The sequence below is a fragment of the Balaenoptera acutorostrata genome, chromosome 7 (genome assembly GCF_949987535.1).
Source record: "Balaenoptera acutorostrata chromosome 7, mBalAcu1.1, whole genome shotgun sequence".
NCBI classification, from domain to species: domain Eukaryota; kingdom Metazoa; phylum Chordata; class Mammalia; order Artiodactyla; family Balaenopteridae; genus Balaenoptera; species Balaenoptera acutorostrata.
This window is the reverse complement of record NC_080070.1, coordinates 57941631-57962664: the sequence shown is the minus strand read 5'-3', so window position 1 is coordinate 57962664 and position 21034 is coordinate 57941631. Positions and strand designations below refer to the sequence as shown.

The following is a 21034-nucleotide window of genomic DNA, read 5'->3' as shown; positions in this document are numbered from 1 at the left end:
TGTATATATATACATATATATGTATATATATAGTTGAATCACTTTGCTGTATACTTGAAACTAATACAATATTGTAAATCAACTATATTTCAATTAAAAAAAGGAAGGGTGCTCTGAGAAGGATCTGACCAAGAATAATATCAAAGAATTCCACATACCTCTGGTTTGAGCCTATGATAGTGATGTGTTCCAGCCTACCACAAAGTTAAGTAGAACTTTGAAGCCAGGGCCTGTATATGATGGTGGCAGTGTTGTTACAATGACTGAGAATAGGTTACCCAGGATTATCAAGTATGGGAGTCAGGCACTGCCAGATATTCATAAGAGATCTTACCGTAAGGGGAATGCAAGAGAAACCTTCATTTACCAAAGGTTACTTCTTCCCCACACATAGAATATTTTGATTCCTGTTAAATAATGATCAAGACAAGTATGATTGAAATGTAACCAGAGAAAATTCCTTGTTTAATTTGTATTTTTATTCTTTCAGGCCGCTTTTTCGTGGAAGTTCAGATGTCGATCAACTAGGAAAAATCTTGGAGTAAGTATTAACTGTAATTTTACATCTGTGTCTGTAGCGTTAAAACATTACAGTGACCTTCCTCTGACGTTCATATAATATGTTTATCTCTTGTCTTTCCTACCCCAAGCTGCTGCTGCTGCAGACAATGTTACTGTTTGTGTGGTGAGTGGGGACATGGTAGACGTCTGCTGTTTTGTGCAGAGCCCATCATGCCTTGTGGCCTGATTGCTCTGCTCTGGAAGCTTTTATGTTGTTCGTGTGGATCTTTTGACAGCTGCCCTTCCTCTGCTTGGCTGAGCTCCAGTTCTTTAAGTTCAGCTGTGTTGTCTGCTTGGGGTCATTTCAGATGCTTCCACTCAGAGGTGGGGCGCTCAATGACCAGGTAACCCATCCTTACCCACTGGGCTTCCCGTCCCCATTGAGTATCCTGTAGTCATCCAGGTTGGTTTTACATTGTTTTGTTTTGTCTTCCTGGGCAAAGGATGGTATGCTACACAATCCATTTTTCTTTGGAACACTGAAAAAGGAGATGAGAATCCTAGGTTTCAGTCCTATGCCTGTGGCTAAATAACTGTGCAGTCTTGAAAAAGTCATTTAAAACACCATGTAGAAGACTTACACAGCGCCTTGTACATAGTAAATGCTTTAAAAAAATGTTAGCTATTATTATAATTCATCATTAATTGTTTAACCTTTTTGTTCCTTAACTTCTTCGCCTGAGAAATGAAATTTTAAGGCTTTCTTGTGCTCGAATTCTTTGGTTCCAGTTGTCTGTGACGTAGCTCCTTGATGATTTTCAGAGTTCCATTAGCGTACATGTTTGTGCATGTGAGAGTATGGACGCTTTCATGTGTCTAGAATGGGAAGAAGAGGCTTTTCTTCTCACAGAGCATGCAGTACAGCAACCTTTTGGGATCTGTGTGGTTGCCAAGCCCCATCAGGATTCGGGTGGAGTAGGAAGAAAGTGGGAGTTCTAGAACCAAAAATAGCCCTGATCATTGCTCTGTACCATTTTATAGGCATCCTAGTAATTTTTATGATATTTACAGCCTGTAAAACTGATGAAAAGTCCCCCTAAAGAAAAGCATTATATTTTAACACTATTTTCTCATGCATAACTGCTTAAAACAGTCGGAATAAACCCGGAACCTGAGTTTGTTCTTTCAGTGACTGGAAGCAGCTCCAATAGGCTTCTGTTAGTGCCAGAGTCACTGCTGAGTCAGAACCCAGTGGCTTTAAGGCCTGAAAAACATTTGCTAGTTTTATTGTCTGGGGGCTTCCTGGGTCCAGGGCAGCTGCCACGACGGCTGCTCCTGCCACTGCTACTGTCCGCTCTGTAAGATGGACGAATTCAGGACTAAACTTGCACATTACTCTCTGCTTCTGGGTGTCACGTTCTTTGATCATTCAGTGATGAACTCCCATCTGTTCTTCCCTATCCCTGTTGAATCTATTTTGTGTGCACGTGATTGTGAAGAGGGAACTGTGAAAGTCAGGCATACCAGTGACTCTCTTGTTAAAAGTAAGAACAACCTTGACTGAAACCAGCTTGCCAGACACTGACGTCCTTCACCTGCTTTTCCTTGCTGACTCCACCTGGGCGTTCTGTCCACCTCTAGCACCGACGTCTTCAATCTCGTTAACACTTCTGGTGCCCCTTAGTACGTGAAGCCAGTGGGATGGACCAGAAGGAACCTCTGACGAACACATTTGACTTGCTTCCAAGGGAAGGCCATTTCCACTTTTGGCAAAGGCCTAAGATCCCAGGTTGCCAGCAGAAAAGAAGCCATAAAGTTTGATATGTTTTGTGCCTTTAGATTTTACTTCTTGGTTTCTGGCATTGTTTCACTGAAATTATATTCTGTTTCCTCTGAATGTATTCATTGCTTTGGCAGAGAGAAGAGGGACAACGCTGCACCCTAGTGTCACTTCTGAAGTACTTGAAAAATGATTTCTGTCTCAGCCATCACTGCCATTTATAGGTTTTGTGCTTTGTCAGTCTTTCCAGTACAAATGTCAACTTTTAAGGCTTATATTCAGCTTTGTCCAAATACTGAAATTTGATGCAAGCCCTTTTTAACGGACCTATCAGAATTTCACAACACTCATATATAGGCCATAAACGTTCACACTGGATATTAAACTGAATATTTTTTAAAAGAAAGCCGTATTCACATTCTCTTAAGGGGAAAACTGTTTCTGTGTTTCGGAAGATTTATACTTTCAAAGAACAGTAAGTACTTTGAAAGTGAAACTGAATGCTTTTAGCCTGTGACATTTTAGAGCATTTTTAAGAGCAGAGTCATAGTTAAATGGAAACAAAATACTGGATTTGGAATACGTTCGCTCCAGGCTCTGGGCTGAACTATGTGTGAATTTGGCAGTTCATTTTATTCCTCATCCTCAGTTTCCCCATCTATATAATAGAAATAATAATACCTGACCTACGTGTCTCAGGAGGTGGTAGATTTAAGAACACTTTTATAAGTTATTTATATAAACAGATATGTATATGTATGTGTGTATACATCACACATATACATACAGGGACACTGTTTTTCTGAGAGCTTTTGGCATTCAGCTGCCCACATTGCCAGATTTAACTCAATATAAATATATTCAAAACTGCAAATAAAAAAGATTTTAAACTTGTACTAAGAGTTGTTATAATCGATTTCTAGGTGACTGGTGATGATATGCAAAAATATTGATATAAAAATGGCTAAAAGGCCAAAAATGACTGAAAGACAATTTTTTGAAGTTATTTAGTAAGCATTCTTCTGTTCTTCCTCTGCCTGTCCCATTCTATCCAAACACACACACTTTTTTTTTTAATAATAAATGGTAATGTTTTTGTTTTCTCTTTTTATTCTTATTCTAGATCTTGCTGTTAAACAAATTAGTATGTTGCTCAAGTTGTCATTTCCATTCATCTGTTCCGTAAACATGTCCATGAGTCTGTTTTTATCTACCTCAATAACCTGGCTCTCCCCACATGTCTGACAGAGGTAGGATTACTGTGTCTTTCCCCAGACACCCAGTGATAGGTGTCTGCTCTTCCCAGGTGAGGTCTGTTACCTGGGCTCTGTTGAGGTGAGGGAAGGGGAACAAAGCCCTACAGAGATCTTGTGACATTTACCACCATGTGTTCCTGCACCCTGGAGGACTTGTTCAGGAGGACATCCCCTGGGCCTTAGTCCCAGCGAGTGCAGGCCAAGAAGACGACGATGCAGGCCAGCACCTTTTCTAACTGTAGTCAAAAGAGTTTGCTCAGTATTTGAATAGTCATATAGTCTGTCCACTAAACAGCCTGTGCTGTTTTTGTATCACTGGATGCTCTCTCTACCTTTCTGATCCCAGGATGGTTTTCAGGGGGAACATAAATGATACTGTTTTTATTAATTGTTTGCTCACTTTGTAATAGCATAAAATAGTTATATAAAATATGTAAATTAAATTATGTAAGTTAAATTTGATATTAAATTATAAAATGGTATTGCATAACATAGGACTAACATACCTTTTAGCCCCATTTTTTTGGTCTGGTTCCGATTTATGTAATTACTGTGTGGGGAATTATTCTTTAACCAAAAATGCAACCAAATTTATGTGTAAACAAATCATGTTAGATGAGTATCATAAAGGCATGTCAGTACAGGAGTGTTCAATCAGAACACGAAAAGCACTCCTGGGCATAAAGGAAAATATGATATACCCATGCGGGTCTCCTTTGAATATATAGGTCCTGCTCTGTCAGTAATTCAGGGCTTATTTGGTAATACAGTAGTTTCCAGTTCTGCATGATCTCTTACATTTTGTCTTCCGCCAGAGTAATCTCTTATCTCTCCCCAGTGGTTTTTACAGTTCTCCTGTGAGATTACCCTATTGCAGTACCTGATTACCCTGCCATGGTCACCGTATTGCAGTAGGACAGAGAGAAATGAGAGTCCCAGTCATACAAGTGATGAACTCCTGAGGCTCTGTGTCCCCCATGCCTGCCCCTTAGGCTTTACCTTCTTCTAGAATTGGTGGAGAAATAGCTTCAGCACAGTAGCTAATGCTTAGGTTCACCTGTGGTTCTTTTGCAGCGTAATTGGACTCCCGGGAGAAGAGGACTGGCCTAGAGATGTCGCCCTCCCCAGGCAGGCTTTTCACTCAAAATCTCCTCAACCAATTGAGAAGTTTGTAACAGATATTGATGAACAAGGCAAAGACCTACTTCTGGTAAGTTCACATGATGCAGAGTTGGTCTGCACTGTGCTCGTGAGAGACTTGCCTTGTCCACACTGGGCGCTGGGCACAGTGTCAGTTCAACATCATGTGCCACAACCACACGGAGCAGAGGCCACAGTCTCTCTGCAGCTTTCATTTCCAGCCCTATAGCAGCTAGTGGCTTTTGATTCTGCAGTGTCTTCAGGTCCTATAGAAAGAGAAAGAGGGACTTCCCTGGTGGTGCAGTGGTTAAGAATCCGCCTGCCAGTGCAGGGGATACGGGTTCAAGCCCTGGTCCGGGAGGATCCCACATGCCGCAGAGCAATGAAGCCCGTGCGCCACAACTACTGAGCCTGCGCTCCAGAGCCCATGAGCCACAACTGCTGAGCCCATGCGCCACAACTACTGAAGCCTGCGCTCTAGAGCTTGTGAGCCACAACTACTGAGCCCGCGTGCTGCAACTACTGAAGCCCGCACGCTTAGAGCCCGTGCTCCACAACAAGAGAAGCCACTGCAATGAGAAGCGCGTGCACCACAACAAAGAGTAGCCTGCACTCGCCACAACCAGAGAAAACCCACATGCAGCAACGAAGACCCAACACAGCCAAAAAATAAATAAATAAATAAATAAATACTATGTATCAATAAATGCAGCCAAAATTTGAAGAAAAAAAAAAATGAAAGAGTCTGATCCACACCCTTTCAGTCTGCCATCTTCGAATGTTCTTTTGAATGCAGCCTTAGAATCCTCTGGGTTCGTCTAAACACATGCTTCTTTAGAAGTAAATATTATGTTTCCTTGTTTACACTTTCATGCTACTTTAAGCAGCTTGTTTGGCATTTTAATGTGTCTTTTCTTAAACAGGCACATCTTTAGGAAGACGTTTTTCCAAAGGAACTGGATAGCAATACTCCTTTTAGTTGTTTTTTTTTTTTTTAATTAATTTATTTTATTTATGGCTGTGTTGGGTCTTCGTTTCTGTGCGAGGGCTTTCTCTAGTTGCGGCAAGTGGGGGTCACTCTTCATCGCGGTGCGCGGGCCTCTCATTATTGTGGCCTCTCTTGTTGCGGAGCACAGGCTCCAGACGCGCAGGCTCAGTAATTGTGGCTCACGGGCCTAGTTGCTCCGCGGCATGTGGGATCTTCCCAGACCAGGGCTCAAACCCGTGTCCCCTGCATTGGCAGGCAGATTCTCAACCACTGCGCCACCTGGGAAGCCCTCCTTTTAGTTATTGATTTATTTAATAAGTATTGAACGTGCCCTGACATATAAAATACCTCCCTGAAAATAAAGACTTCTGTGCCCTGTTTGAGAGTCAAACTCATAATACTTGGCTTTGTACATAATTCTTTGTATTTGGAGACCAAAACAATAGGTAGAAGAAAGTACCTATGGGACTACTCTTGGTGTTTGGAACCCATTGAGTAGTAATGAGTGTATCCTTTACCAGCTGAATTAACAACCTTTGATATCTAGCCCAGAAAGTGCTCCTAGACTCAGAAGCTTACTCCCATTCTGTCAGTATATTATGAATTTTAGATATAGACCTAAGAGTCTATAGGTCCTAGTAGACATGTTATGTATGCCTCAGCTCTGTGTGGACACAGCCATCGATCGGCATGTTTGCAGAACCAAGGATTTTCCCAGTGAAAGCCCTAACTCCATCTTCAGCTGATGGTGGCTCATTTTCTGATGCTTAGGCAAAAGTTCCCTCCACTGCCAAATTATAGACAAGGACAGCTCTATTCCTCCCCACTGTTGATTTGTAAGACACTCACTAGTGTGGCCTGGAAATGGAAAGCCATCCAGAGTGTAAATGCTCTGTCTCTGTCCTGTGCATCACATGCTCTTAGCAACTCTGCTTTTCTCTGCCCTTTTCTCCACCTCAGTGCTTCTTTTCAGTCCTACTGTCTGCTCCCCTAACTTTAGCTGGTCCCTTGACTATCAGAACTTCAACTAATTCACAGATCCTTTCAGCTCTAATCCCACTGCTAGCATTTGCCCTGTCACTGTTTCCTATATCAGATTCCTACAAGGAGGAACCTGGCTGCCATACCTCACCTTTTTTGCCAAACCATGATAAGGGTTGCTACCTACGGCCAGGCTATACTCCTGGCCCAATCAGCTATGCCAGGAGAGGGTGAGGACTGCGTGTTATAACATATAGCCACGATAGGATTTCCTTTTCAGTAGGAGCTTTGAATGAAATGTTCCTCTTAGTAGAGGATTCTGGACAGACCGTGACAGTGATGAACAAATCTGGTAGTGAAGTAGCCCAGTCCTGCAGCTAATGGAACATCCAAAGACAACCCAAAAGATCTCCTGGCTCCAACATTATTAGGAATCACCAAGAAGAACTTAAAATGTAAAGATAACAGACAATGCCATGTGTCCATTCAGGGTCCCCCACTAGAGGTGGTGGCTTCCAAAGTCGGACCACACACTAGTGCTAATCTGAAGAAGTAGCAGGAGACAAAAAAGAAAAAGGAGCAAAGAAACCTACCAAAGAGAGAAGAAAGTAGGTAGACAAGGAATGGCAGCAGAGATTAGAGAAAGGAGAGGAATAAAAAGCAGAGCCAGTAACATCATGACCAGGTAAAACTTAAGCATGGAGCATAATATCCACAGGCATGCAGGGAAAGGACAGTCCAAGACCTTAAACCTCAGCACTCTCTGAAAGCTCTCACTGTTTCATCCTAGAGGGACACAAGCTAGAACTCTAAAGCAGAGAAGGCAGGCCATTCGGTACAAGAGAGGCAGCTGAGATCCCAAAAGTAACTGTTGCCGCTATTGAAAATTTTTTACTAAGGAAGAAAAGTAAAGAGTATTTTAGAAAGTTCTTTTATTTAAGAAACAATTAACATTTAAAAGTTTAGCACTTTAAGAGTTATCCTTCATTTTTATCTGAAAAAACAGCTGACTTTATAGAATGCCTCAATCTTTCACATATGGATGTACATACATCAACATCTATAAATGCTCTTATGTAGATATATAAGCAGTGTGCAGTAACAAGACAATTCAGGGGAAGAATTATTTTTAGCAGGCAAAACCTACATATCTTTATAAGTTTTGTCCCCTTCATCATGATTAACTTGGGAGACTGGGTACTTACTCCAAATATGATGCTCTTGCTGAAAAACATTTTGGAGTTCTTGCTATCTAACTGCTTTCAGAGCCTGAGGTACTTTTTTTTGGTCCTTGTATTAGTCCGTTTTTGATGCATAACAAACAACAGAAAAAATCTCACTAGCATACAGCAATAAGCCTTTGTTTCTTGCTCATGTGTCTTCACATTGGCAGAGACAGCTCTTTGAGTCATCTAGAGCAACTCTGCTTCAGCCGATGGGTCAAGTACTGGTCTTCTCCACGTGTCTCATTCTGGGGCCCAGGCCCGAGGGCCTTTGGCTCCCTGCGGCATGTTTTTCTCATCCTAGAAGGTAGGTGCTCCCAGAAGGGCAAGCAGAAACCTACGATGCCCCTGAAGGCCTAGGCTTGGAAGAGATACCCTGCCATTTCTGTCCACGTTCCATTGGCCAAAGGAAGTTACATGGCCAACTTTAATAGAAGAACGAATACTCCTCCCATGGAGAGGGGGAAGGAAAGAAAAGGAATATGTGTTAGAAAATGATCCAGTCCACTGTAGTAGTCAACTCTTGACTAGGTGGTAATTCAAAAGCTCATTTTTTAAGGCAGTTATTTGGCAAGCAAATTATTTTTTTTTGCAGAAACAATATTATTATGCAAGATTTTAAAATTAGTTCTCAAAATAGCCAATTGTTCTACTGACGTAGAGCAATAATAGGATTCAACCATCTTTTCTAACAATATTTCTATAGGACAAAATGTATTACAACCTCCGACTTGAGATTCTCACACACCTCCCACCTTAGGCTAAAGATTTCTCCTTTTCTCTACCCTCTTCCCAGCCCTAAGCCATCCGTGTAGTGTGGGAACAGGGCTTCCTCTCAGATAATCCTCTAGGGACTTGTCTCTCTATCTTGGACATATTTCCACAACTTTTTTTTTCTTTTTCCTATGTCCTGGGAATTAAACTGGCTGCTTCCTTTTCTAATGCCACTACATAATTTTTTCCTTCTTGGACTCTGGGAAGAAAAAACTCAGGCTCAAGAATTTTGCCCCTGCTTTCCTGTCCTTTGGGAATTCAGCCCTTGCAAAGCTTTTCTCAAGATGTTTATTGATATTAGAGACAGTAGAACCATTCTAGGAACAATCTCCTTCCTCTGCTTGTCGTTTGGGTCTTTGATTTTCAGAAGACGCTATGTGCAGGTTGGCATCCATGGACTGGTAGGGGGCTCAGGATAAATAACATTTCAGGGGACCCAACAGTTCACCTGACGTTAAGTGTAGAATTTTCTGTTTGTATGTGCTTTTCTAGCTCAGTTGCATTCTGCAGAGTTTTAGAGGAGTCCCTAATCCACTCAGGACCTAAGACTGTGAGATACTTAAGCGCAGAAACCCAGATTAAATGGAAGAGGTCTACATAACCATGATAATGTTAAGTCTAGATTACACAGAGGACTGAAATCAAGAGAAATTTCAGATCCCCAGCCCACTTCAGTAGACATAGCATCACAAGGATGGAGAAGCTGGTATAGCTTCTCTGCTACATGTGAGCTCCTGGGGCAGAGGGCGGGGGGAGACATTACTCGCCGTTAGTGCTTGCCACCTGCTAGGCATGCTGGAGGAGTTGGTGGAAGGAGAGGAGGAGGATTTGAAGAACAAGATTACCTGGGGTTGGAGTGGAAATGGCACTGAATTAGGGAAACGTTGTGACTGATTATGTATCAACAGCTTGGGAATGCAGATTGCTGCTCCAGAGTTCACCTTTCCCTCCTTTCACCTTCTACCTGCACTTGAGTCAACGCCTGGAATAGAGTTTAGTGACTTGACTTGAATCTGATGGTCTCCTTGTAGGGCTGCTGCTAGTCCATACGGCACCTTGACGTGAATTAGAAGGAAGGCATCTCTTTCTCTGGGTGGCGCAGCCCTGGGGCAGTGGATCGGGATGATTACGGTCTAGGCTTTAGCCCTTACTTGTTGCCTCCTCCACTGGCCCTGGGTTCAGTAATTATCCTTTACACCTGAACAAGGCAACCCCCTTCCATTCCCTGCTCATTGATAAAATCAGGGTAAAAAATTAGGGTGAAGATTCCGACTATAGCACTAAGTTTGCTAGCATCAGAAAAATCACTACCCTAAATAAAGTTATTTGCATGCTGTAATAATAATATGATTGGGTTGGAGAGAAATCCTGGGTGGGTAACAGTCCACAGGCAACCCAAAAGGTGTTGCCTTTTCCTGAGCAGACATATATGAGTACTGTCTACATTGTATTTAGTGTCCCTTGAAGTAGATATTCATTCTCATTATAGATACATGTAATATGTGGCAGTGAGCAGATACATAACTACGTGTGGCAGTGAACAGATACATAACTATGTAAGCACATTATTTAAATGGATATGTTTTATGTCAATCTGTTATTTTGTCTCTATCACAGAAGTGCTTGACATTTAATCCAGCCAAAAGAATATCGGCCTACAGTGCCCTGTCTCACCCATACTTCCACGACCTGGAGAGGTGCAAGGAAAACCTGGATTCCCACCTGCCACCCAGCCAGAACAGCTCAGAAATGAATACAGCCTGAGCTGCCTGGAGCTGATCATCCGGAGAACCTCCTTGGTAGCTGATGGGTCCCCTGAGTAAGCCCTGCAGAGCTGCTGAGGATCACTGGCTGGAGACCTTCTAGCTGCCGTCTTCTGGATGGGCTCTGCTTCTCTGAGGAAACCGCCTCGTTTACTGTTTTGAAATCAATGCAAGAGTGATTGCAGCTTTATGTTCATTCGTTTGTTTGTTTGTCTGTTTGTTTTAAGAACCTGGAAAAATTCCAGAAGAGAAGCTGCTGACCAATTGTGCTGCCATTTCATTTTTCTGATCTTGAATGCTGCCAGTGTGAAGTGAGCAATCCGGGCACAGCTGAGTTATGATGTAATGTCCCTGCAGGTGCTGGAGCCTGATTTGGTACTTTTGAGTGAGTGTATGTGTGTGTGCATGTGTGTATGTGTGTGTGTGTGATTCTTGATCTCTTAAAAAGTGTTACTTTCTGTAAACAACAAGAATAATTGAATTTTAAAGGCTCAAAGTGACCGCTAAATAACAGGTGTCTATTGACTAAAGGTGATTCACCAAAATGGGCTTCTCGAATTTAAAGTTGAGCCTATGTCCTTAGCATTTCTTTTCTGGCCCAAAGCAGTAAATTTGCTAATAGTAAAAGGTTCACTATCTAGGTGAAGTTTTATACACACAGCAAAAAGAAAAAAAAAAATTCTAGTATCTTTTAAGAAACCTGTTTTTTGAAGCACAAATTCTATTTACTTTTCAAAAAGCTCATTTACTCCTTGTAATTTTAACCTGTATAATGTGCTTTATTGTTTCTTTTGAAAAATACCTATAAGCTTTTTCTTAACTTGCTATAGATTTAGGGAGTGTACCTCAACTAGGTAAAATCGTCAAAAAATAATAGAGAAAGCCTTTATTTCCTGGTTTGGAATTTATTTTCTTTTTGGTTTTTGTTGTTATTTTGTTTTGGTTTTGATTTTAGGAATTTGTCAGAAACTGTTTTCCTGTTTGGGTTTGGAGGATAGTTCTCTCTGACTAGAGACAGGAATGCCATTTAAGTTTTCCCCCACCTATTACACTGTACTTTTTCTACCGTGCACTGCCTCATTTGCAAAGTATCCATCTTATCTATCCCCCAGCGCATCTAATATGTATTACTACCCTTCCATAATTAATAACAGATTGCTTAAGCTGTTCTCATGAACCTCCTACTTTCTTTCTTTCAATGAACCTTTCATAAATAGTTTGATTCAGATTTATGGCTTATGGCTCCAATTCCACAATCCTAACAGAGTCCCATATGTTCTCCCTCTACTGCAATCTTCCTGCCTGGCATTTGGCATTCACGGTTGTTACCTAAGTAATGAGTAGAAGACTGGTTCTTCTCAATCACCAGCAAGTAGATTGCTTTAAAGTGTAACTTAGTGTTTTACAGCTTTATAGAATATATTGTCAGTGTAGTATCTGAGGGAATGTCCTTAACTATTTTTTAGAAATATATATTTACTCTATAAAATTACCTATTCTCTGTCGCCAGGCTGTGCTTGTTTCTAGTGCCTTACGCACATGCCTGCTCTCTGCAGAGCCAGCCTGACCTGGGCATTGTGAACAGCTTTACTTTTCCTCTTGCCATTTTCTCTACAGTACTTTATATTCCATACCATCTCTGCCTTCTGTGTGGTTAGTGCTCAGTCGGCTCTAGTAACCAGAAGACATAGAGATGAAGTATCTTTTGGTAAGTTTAGCTAATTTCGCTTCCTGATTCATGTTTTACGAGCGTGCAACAGTTAGACTGTGTTTAGAGTTAGGGTTTTCAAAGAATGGACATTGCTTCCCTCAGAAGAAAATGTGCCAGATGATGTTTATGCATAATCAGGCCTTTCTGAGTTCTCCACAGCTTAATATTGTATATGACTATCTTTATATATATATATATATATATATATATATATATATATATATATATATATATATATGGTTTAACATTGTTCTAATTCAGTAACTTCAAGAGCAGGAAAATTTTTCTAAAGCAAGATATGAGTGAGAAGATGGGCCATAAGAATGTTTTATGCTTTCTTCCTTGTGACAACATCGATAATGTTTTGTCATCTCTATAAATGCTTGAGATATAATGGATCCAGAGCATTCAGGTCAAGCATACTTGCGGTCTCCCTGGATAAATGAGTTCTGCCTTTCCTTCGATCGGGGGTCAAAATACAAAGACCAGGGGCCTAGAAATTGAATTATAAAACTCACTGAACTAATCCATCATGAACTTTTCAGTTAGTATCCATGGTTAGAGTGAACATGGGTTTTTGTGAAACTTGGGTTTTTGCTTTTGCAAAAGTTTTTCATAAGTTCACTTAAGAAAAATGCAGCTGTTCTAAACTGGAATTTTTCAGCATTCTTCAGCATTTTAAACATGTAGAGAGTTCAACTTTTATTTCTAACATATGCTCCTGATTCGTTTCTTGGTAGTGTTTATAAAGAAAACTTAAAGCACAAACATTTTGACATTAGATACTTGCCAGATTCCCCTCTGAGAGGCAGAAGGAGAGGGCTTTTCAGCCTCTCTGAACTTGTTAAAGAGTCTGTCCCCAGCTCTTCCATCCGGGTGGTTGTTGCACTTGAGTGATTACTCTCGTTTTATGTCTTTTACATCCGCCTCACCACTTCTGAAATCCAGATCCCACACAAGCACCCTTTGCCATTAGGGCACTTTGAAGCACAGAGCAGAATACAAGCTTACTGAATACGGCTTATTCTTCTGCTACATATGGTTTCAAACATGCTTGCCAAAAGCTAGGCAGTGGTTAGCTGAAAAGGTCATATTGCCCCAGGGCTATACTGAAGCAGCTTATAGCAGTAAGAAACAGGATGACAGACTTGAACTCACATTTGAATTTCTTACTAGGACTGGGGCAAGAATATGCCTGATAGTTTCTATATGATATTTAGTTCTAGTGGTCCAAGCTCTGGGAACTGCTGTGCTGGGGTGGAGTTGTAACAACCTGCATTTAAAGAGCCCATTTAGGCATCATAAGCTATCACGTGGCAAAGCTAATAAGGCCCTTATAACCTTAAAAACACAATCCCTGAGAGCTTGTCAGAACCCAGTGCGTTGGAGCCTCCCACTTTGTCTCTCCTTTGAAGTAGATGGGAACTCAAGGAGCAAAGAACCTGTTTCGGAAGAAAGCTCCAGGCCATTTCTGCCCCCTGTGTTCTCATGATTTTCTCTCAGGAAACACACACTTTTAATGGCAGACTTTTCATTTTGCCCCAGGTGACATACTAAAAATTGTTCAAAATATTCACCTAAGACCAGAATCTCAGCCTTTTAGTTTTAGGTAAAAATGAAAATTTTGGAATGCACAGGATGTTAATATCTTAAATAAAACATGTACCTTTTAATAGAGAAACTTATGGTCTGACTCCAGAATGTGATACTATCCATCCTGATGGGAAAAAACTTAAATATTACCAAACTTTTGAATCTTAAATTATGTATTTAAATTGCGTTTTTAACTAACTATAGCTGCTTCTCTTAAAAGTGGTACCTATAAAAGTCAGTAATGGCAATTCTCATTCCTTAATGGAAATTAAATCATGTAAGCTTCCTAATATCATAAACATATTAAAATTCTTCTCTCTAAAGAATTGCTTCTTTTTTTAAGTGACAACTTTACTGTAATTTTTATGATAAGCACATGAGAGTGTCTCACATTTTCCAAAAACAGACCTGTGTTGCATAGGTGGGTCTAGGAAAGAATAATGTTGAAAGTTAGTAAGCCACTGTAATTACTTAATTGTGTTTGTACAGTTTCTTGGAAAGAAAATATTGAAATATTATAAATTCCTAGATATTGATAGAATTCAAAAGAATGCATAAAGACATAAAATGATGTCTTTATTTTATAAAAAATAAAGATGTGATATGATTTCTAAATCTTTAAAAACCATAAGACACTAGGCAATGGATAGAGGAAATTCTGGAGAAAATGAAGGTATTCAAAGATGGATAGTTTCAAAGTTATGTATATTTTGACGGGTATATATTTTATTAACATGTATTGCAAGAATTTATATTCAAGTCACTTGGCAACTATGAACTTGATATGGGCAGAAACAAATTTTATGGAAAAGTCACTCCAAACAGTTACTATTTCAAAGGTTGAGCTAATCATACTAAACCATCCCTATTCCTTCCTCATTTCATGGAAGGAAGCAGCCATGTGAAGCTACACTTGTTATGCAAGCCTAAAAATGTTTGTTGTAAAAAAATAAATAAATTTTTTAAAGGTGTGTTTCCTATGCCACCAGGATTTTTGAAAACTTGTGAAACCCAAACCATTTATCATGTGCATTCAGTACATTCAGATGTATGATTAGGAAGATAATTACATGTTCCTTCCCCACAGTGGAAAAACTTCTCAAGGCTACCAAAAACCTGTCAAGCAATGTAAGTCCTCAGATAATTAGTAGTGGTGTTTTCCTCAAAAGCATAAGAAAATAGCATTTTCATTTTTTATCAATGCAATTTTCAACCTGGTTTTGTTACATACCTATATCTCAAGCATTTCTAACTTGTACTTTTTCAGAAAATAAACCAAAAATATTCCTTTGGCCTTTTCCATCTTCTGACCTTTGTTAACAACGAAAAATGGAGAAAGAGGAGGGGTCTGATTTTTACATGTTTTCCGCGATTAGTTGTTTGTTTTTTTTAATGAAGTGCAAACCAGCTTTTCAAAATGTTTTCTATTAGCATTCCCAGGGAGTTAATTTAGATAAATGAATGGACTTCCATCAACATATTTATGTTTCCTTGATACTGGTGCTCTGGCCTTGAAGAAGAAAACAAGACTCTCCTGAAAATAAATACAGGTTTTTTCCAAGCATCTGTTTAAATACTATTACAGCAATTTGAACTCAATATGGTAGGAAAGGGAGGCGGTTTTTCTTTCAAATGTCTGTTTTAAAATTCACACTGTCCTAAGGGATGAACTTTCTTGTTTTATTCTAGTATATTCCACAAGGTGGCACTTTGAAGGGGGGTGTGGAATCTGAGCAAGGCTTCTACCTTTATTTTTCTGCACACATTTGACTCTTGCCTAGCGCTTGTTTTTCAGGATGATTAATAATCTTCACAGTGTTCTGTAACTCAGATATTTTAGTTGTTAGCTAAGTTCTGAACAACTGTCTGCAAGTAAATTGTTCTTGAGGATGAATAATACACCCATTTTGATTATTTTAGTGTATAAAGAGAGCCTAGTCATTCATTTGGTCATGAAACATTTTTTGAGGTAACTAATTACCTCACTTTTCTAGGTGCAAAGTTACAAAGATGGACATGCTTATTACTCAAAAGGCAACACTCATCTGTGAAGAGGATAGTTTTGTTAGGAGTGTAAAACTCCTACAGAGGCCCTAGGCAAAATGCCATATCCCCTGTCAGCTGCTTTCACATTCTCTACCATGGTGGCTGTTAGACCATTAAATTTTAAAATACTAATTTAAAAAATCAGATGCGGAAACTAAGTAACGCATCAGTTACTATATAGACAAAACTATTTTTTCAAAGAATTGCTATGCTGAAACAGAGCCCTAAAATACTAAAAGACCTGGTAATTTTTACATTTGTATAGTCACAAGTGTAAATTCACAAGAAATTGTAATTTTTAAAATTTTTCATTAAGCATATGAGCTAATAACTTAGGAGTATACATAAGTGTTTGATTTCTCCACTTGTGAAGTTCTTTGGCAACTTTACGTTATATAAATATATATGTACATACACTTTTTTCCTACACTTTTGTTTTAATTCACAGATCCGCTCAGAGACCCATTATCCGTCACATGATTTTAGTTGATTTTAGAAGTCATTTTCTTTAACAGTGTCACTGAAATTTAGGAGGAAGGAAATTATATTATTTTTTCGGAATTTCCTTAGCACAACCCAACGGAAGGCAGTTTATTCCTTCTGAGTGGCAGAAACTCCTTAATGCCTGCTTCACTTTCCTCCGGAGTAGCCAGCGGGCAAGTCTCAGTAATTCATACTGAATCAAAATGCCGCACACACTAGGGGCTGTCAAATCTTCGGCCTCATCCCTCTGCTTAAAATCCCACTGAAGTATTTAGATTCCAGTTTAAGCCCCTAAGTGGAAGGCCGAATTCAAACCTCGAGTTTGTTATCAGTTGGGCCAGTCTGAACTCTTATCTGCTCGCGTTCAAAATTTCCCTCCCACCGAAAGCCTTCCGGGTGCGTTGCGCCGTCGCCCCGCCCCTTTGGCAGTAGAGTGGCAGTGGGCGGAGCTGGCTGGGACCCGCCCGCCGCTCACCTGTTAGTGCCTGAAATGATGTACAGACCCGGCGGGATACTGTCCGAGGTCCATGTGCCCTGCTGCTGTCTCAGAGGCATCTGTTCTGCAATCTTAGGAAGTAAAATATCCCTAGAAGCAAACAGGTGTTATCTGTGCGTAAAGAAGTACAACACAATTCTCCGAGAGTTCGGGTATAAAGAGATGCTGCTCTGTATGAAGCTATCTACCAGGCATCTCTCAAGCTCTAAGCTCAGCTTTTTTTTTTTTTTTTTTTAAAGAGAAGATGTATAATTACAGGAAAGATTTTTTATTTTTTTATTTTCTATCATTCTACATATATGATGGCAAAAGATATGCCTGGAAAAGTTTTGTTTGGAAGATTTGTTTATTTTCTACTTCATCCTCAGTTGGCAAAAGCTCCTAACTCTTTAGTTTCTAATTTCTTTCTCTTTTTTTCTTCGTGAAGTAGTTAAAGATATGTGAGCAAATTATCTCATGTGGGAGGGAGACTTTCCTGTTTAGAGGAACCTTTTGTGTGAATTGTTTTGTCAAACAAATAATCAACCCCTTCTCTATTTAAGGAGTTTGGACTGTCAAATGTAGGTTTTCTTAAAGGGGACACATAACTGTACATAACGCTATAAAGAACTATGACCATAGCACTAATCAGCAAGCATAAAGCCACAAGATATATCATTTCTAACTGTGGTTTCTAGCCAAATCCGTTGAAGTGCTTAGGTTACAGTCCTGAAGAGACCTTTCGTACCCTTACTTGAAAGTTTCTAATCTTAAGTTTTATGAAATGCAATAATATGTATTAGCTAGCAATATTTCTGTGATCACCAGCAACTCCAAATTTGACCTTGAAGTCTCTGGATAATGAAAATAGATCCCAGCAGAAATACACTTCTTGAACACCCCCCCCCCCACCAAGTGTATTATATATCTTTCTCATTTTGATCCTGTGTTTGCAACAAATGTATACGGGAATATTTTAGTTCCTTACTTTGTATTCATTTATTTTCCTATGACCAGTAATAAATATACTAGTTAGTACATGGAATCAGTAGCATCAACTACTCCTAGGATCAGCACTTAACAAGGTGGGAAATTTCTATTTCAAGTTGTTCTACATTTGCATAAATTATTTCTATTTTTGTTCATGTATATTATTTATTTCTCAATCACACTAGTCCTGTGAAAGTGCAACAGAAGGCAGACCACATTAGGATTTGCATTAAATGCTCATTATCATGGTCTTGACGGAACTCAGAAAATTAAAATTAGACTAAGCCCCCAAATAAGCTGCATGCATTTTAATATGATTAGTAGAATTTAAGTCTAGAGAGATAGTATTTTTGTGTCTAGGTGTTTTATCATTATGTAAAGGAATTAAAGCAAAGGACTTCGTAGTTGTTCTTTTGTCAAGTATGCATATACTATAGTGTGAAATACAGCAAAACTTAAAACTGCAGGTAGCAAAGCATCAAATACTGCCTTAATTTAGGAACTCTGCCAGGTGACCCTCAGAATAGATGCCAGGCAGAGACAGGTGCCTGGGTGGCGCCTCCTCTTATCTGGCCTGGAAAAGAAGCTTCCCCCACACCATCTAGTACCCTTGTAGGTGGAGTGTCCTATAGTGGGAACAGGTAGCACTGTTGAAAGGAGAGCAGTGTGAGAGTTTTCTGTAGAAGCAGACCCGTCAGCATGTGCCTTGAGGCTTCCAGAACATGCCAGATGGAGAAGTCCAAGTTTCCATGCTTCAAGCAACTTGGTTTTGTAGAGAAGCAATCCAGTCTGGTAATTAAAACAAGGATTGCGTATACAGTAGTCAACAATGGGGTTTTAACAACCAACAGTCCCCAACACCTCAAAAGCTTGTTGAATTTCTGGTATTTTAAGTTTTGATCTGAAGGTTAAATGGCAAGTGTGTCGTAGAGAAGAGCAGTATGTGGCAAGAAAAGCACAATGTCGGTTCCCGTAGAGTGCAGATTAGAACTAGAGGGTTTTATAGGCTTATCATTTCTGAGATGTGTAAAAGCACGTTTTCACTGTAAAATGTATTAATGTTTCTGCATTCCTATAGGGCCTAGTTAAAACTTTATTCTAGATTTCAGCAAGGGTGTCACAGCCAGTGAGCTATTTTTTTGCTTTTTTTTTTTTTTTTTTTTTTTACTTATTTTTATAATAGAAGATATTTTAAAAGTAGAAGAAAATCTTAATTTGGACATTTGACTTGTTGGTTTCTGTGTTTGAAATCACGGTTCTGGAGATGTAGAGATTGTGCATGTGCATGTCAGATACTAATCTAGGCTGTGTGAACCAGCCCAGGATAACTGATACTCCGCCAGCCTCTGCATCCTTTCCTCCCTTCCTCTGAAGTGCTCCCTGCCCCCTTCCTGGACTGTCCACGTGCTGCTCTCCATCCTCCTCTGCTGTACTTTGGGGTCAGGGACATGATGAGAGATGCTTTAAGCATCCCAGGTATGCCTGTCCAGGCTTGGCCACCACCCCTACTTGACCTTTGGCTGGCCACAGTCATGAAGAGAAGGTTCCTGGTGCTGAGCACAGAGCATGGTCAAGACACCAATCACAAATACCCTCTAGCATCTTCGTATATGTCTTGATTTTTAAACCAAGTCGTGCTACAGAGCATTCTGTTTTGGCTGTGGTGCAGAGAAAAAGACTAACCAAGAATATAAACCACATTCCAGGCTGCTGTTTTCTATCCACCTACAGGCTATACTTTTACTGTATTTCTTCATACTTGAAACTCATTCTGCTATTTTAATATCAGGGTACAGACATAAGGGTGCATGTTCCTTAAAGGTGCAAAATTACTCTCATTCCGTTTGCTTATATTGCTACAGAATGCTCTGTTTTGGTGCTTTGGGTTCAGCAGGTCAAAGAAGCAGTGTGGAAATTCACTGCCTGGAACACAGTCTTACAAGAATGCTGGCAGATGGCTTGGTGTTAGATATTGCTTCTGCTTTTTTCTCTGTACACAAGATTGAGAGTTACCACACTGGTCTGTCAGTTTCACCTGGGTATCCTTCCTCACAGGGTCCATAAACCCTGTGCTCTCCCCAAATGTGGGTGCAATGCTGCTCTCTGAAAGCAGGGATCTTCCTACATATCCGGATCATTTACCCCTCAAAGAAAAATGGCCTCGTGTGCAGACAGGAGGAAAATGGGAAGAGCCGTCTCACTGTAGCAACCATCCATGTAGAAAGCCCTCCTGAGGCAAAAAAAAAAAAAAAAAAAAAAGGAAAGAAAAAAAAAAAGAAAGAAAGAAAAGGGAAAAAAAAGAAAGAAAGCTGACCTGTAAAGTTACCCTCCTCCTAGGGTCCTGAGCTGAGTGATCTTGCTTCCTTACTTTTAGGTAGATGAAAATATAGGTCAGTTTACCTAGGCTCTTCCCACCTGAAGAGAAAAATAGAAAAGTAGGTATTTGTGTCATGTGAAATATGTAATCCAAGGACCATCAAAACTTACATTAAATACCCCATTGCTAGCCATCAGTTTTACGAATTAGCTCAAGTAAGTGATGCTTGATGACCTGGGGTTTCTGAGGGCAGAGGTAGCTCTTCTAGCATGCACCTTACGCTTAAGACTTGTTTAGAGAGGGAGGACTACCAGTGGTGACTGTGACAATGGAAAAGGTAACATGTCAGAAAATTCAGAGGGTTATAGGTCAAGAATCTTTTGGAAACTGGATGTCTTACTGGGTGCTAGGATGCAAATTTAGGTGTTTATTGTCAGATAATGGAATTCATTGTTTTTTAAGAATTGGTGTTGAAATGTCATTGTCCAGTTCATTGTTTTCACTTATGCACAAGCTAAATTGAAGCAAAAAGAGAAAATGGTTTGTGTATTTGTCATACCTTTTGTACTTCTTACAATAAAACTGTTGGTAGCAAATAAAAATAATAAAAACAGCAATTTTAACCTGCTTTCTTGGAGATGAATTACTATTCTAGCTATTTTTCTTTTTACTTTAATGTAAAATAAATGTAATTTCAGTGAGTAAAGTAACGTATAATTAAATAGCAAGTTTTAGCAGAATATGTTTCAAATTCTTGTTTTAAGAAAATTCTTTTCAGGCTTCAGATGTTAGAAAAAGTAGCAGCTCATTGAACTTAAAAGTTCCATAACAAGTACTTAGTAAGCTCTTAATAGTTGACTGTGGTAAACACTGAAGACCCAAAACATGAATAAGACACAGGCAGTCCTTTCTGAAGCTTACAGACTGAGACTGTGAAAAAGGTTTGTGTAACCAATTGCCGATAACCTGGGAAGGAAAAAACATTTCACATTGGAAATGATGCTTGAATGGAT

General features: G+C 39.7%; 1 protein-coding gene across 6 annotated transcripts in view; it reads left to right on the top strand.

Moving 5' to 3' along the window:
• The window catches only part of CDK6 (cyclin dependent kinase 6), a 237502-nt gene extending 216853 nt beyond the window's left edge, over window positions 1–20649 (top strand). For 5 of the 6 annotated variants that reach the window (XM_057550531.1, XM_057550528.1, XM_057550529.1 and 2 more), the window contains 3 exons: window positions 491–541; window positions 4612–4747; window positions 10261–20649. In XM_057550531.1, coding sequence (XP_057406514.1) covers window positions 491–541; window positions 4612–4747; window positions 10261–10407 — 334 coding nt within the window. In that variant the 3' untranslated portion in view covers window positions 10408–20649. The other variant, XM_057550530.1, reaches the window with a different exon arrangement.
• The last annotated feature ends 385 nt before the right edge of the window (window positions 20650–21034 follow it).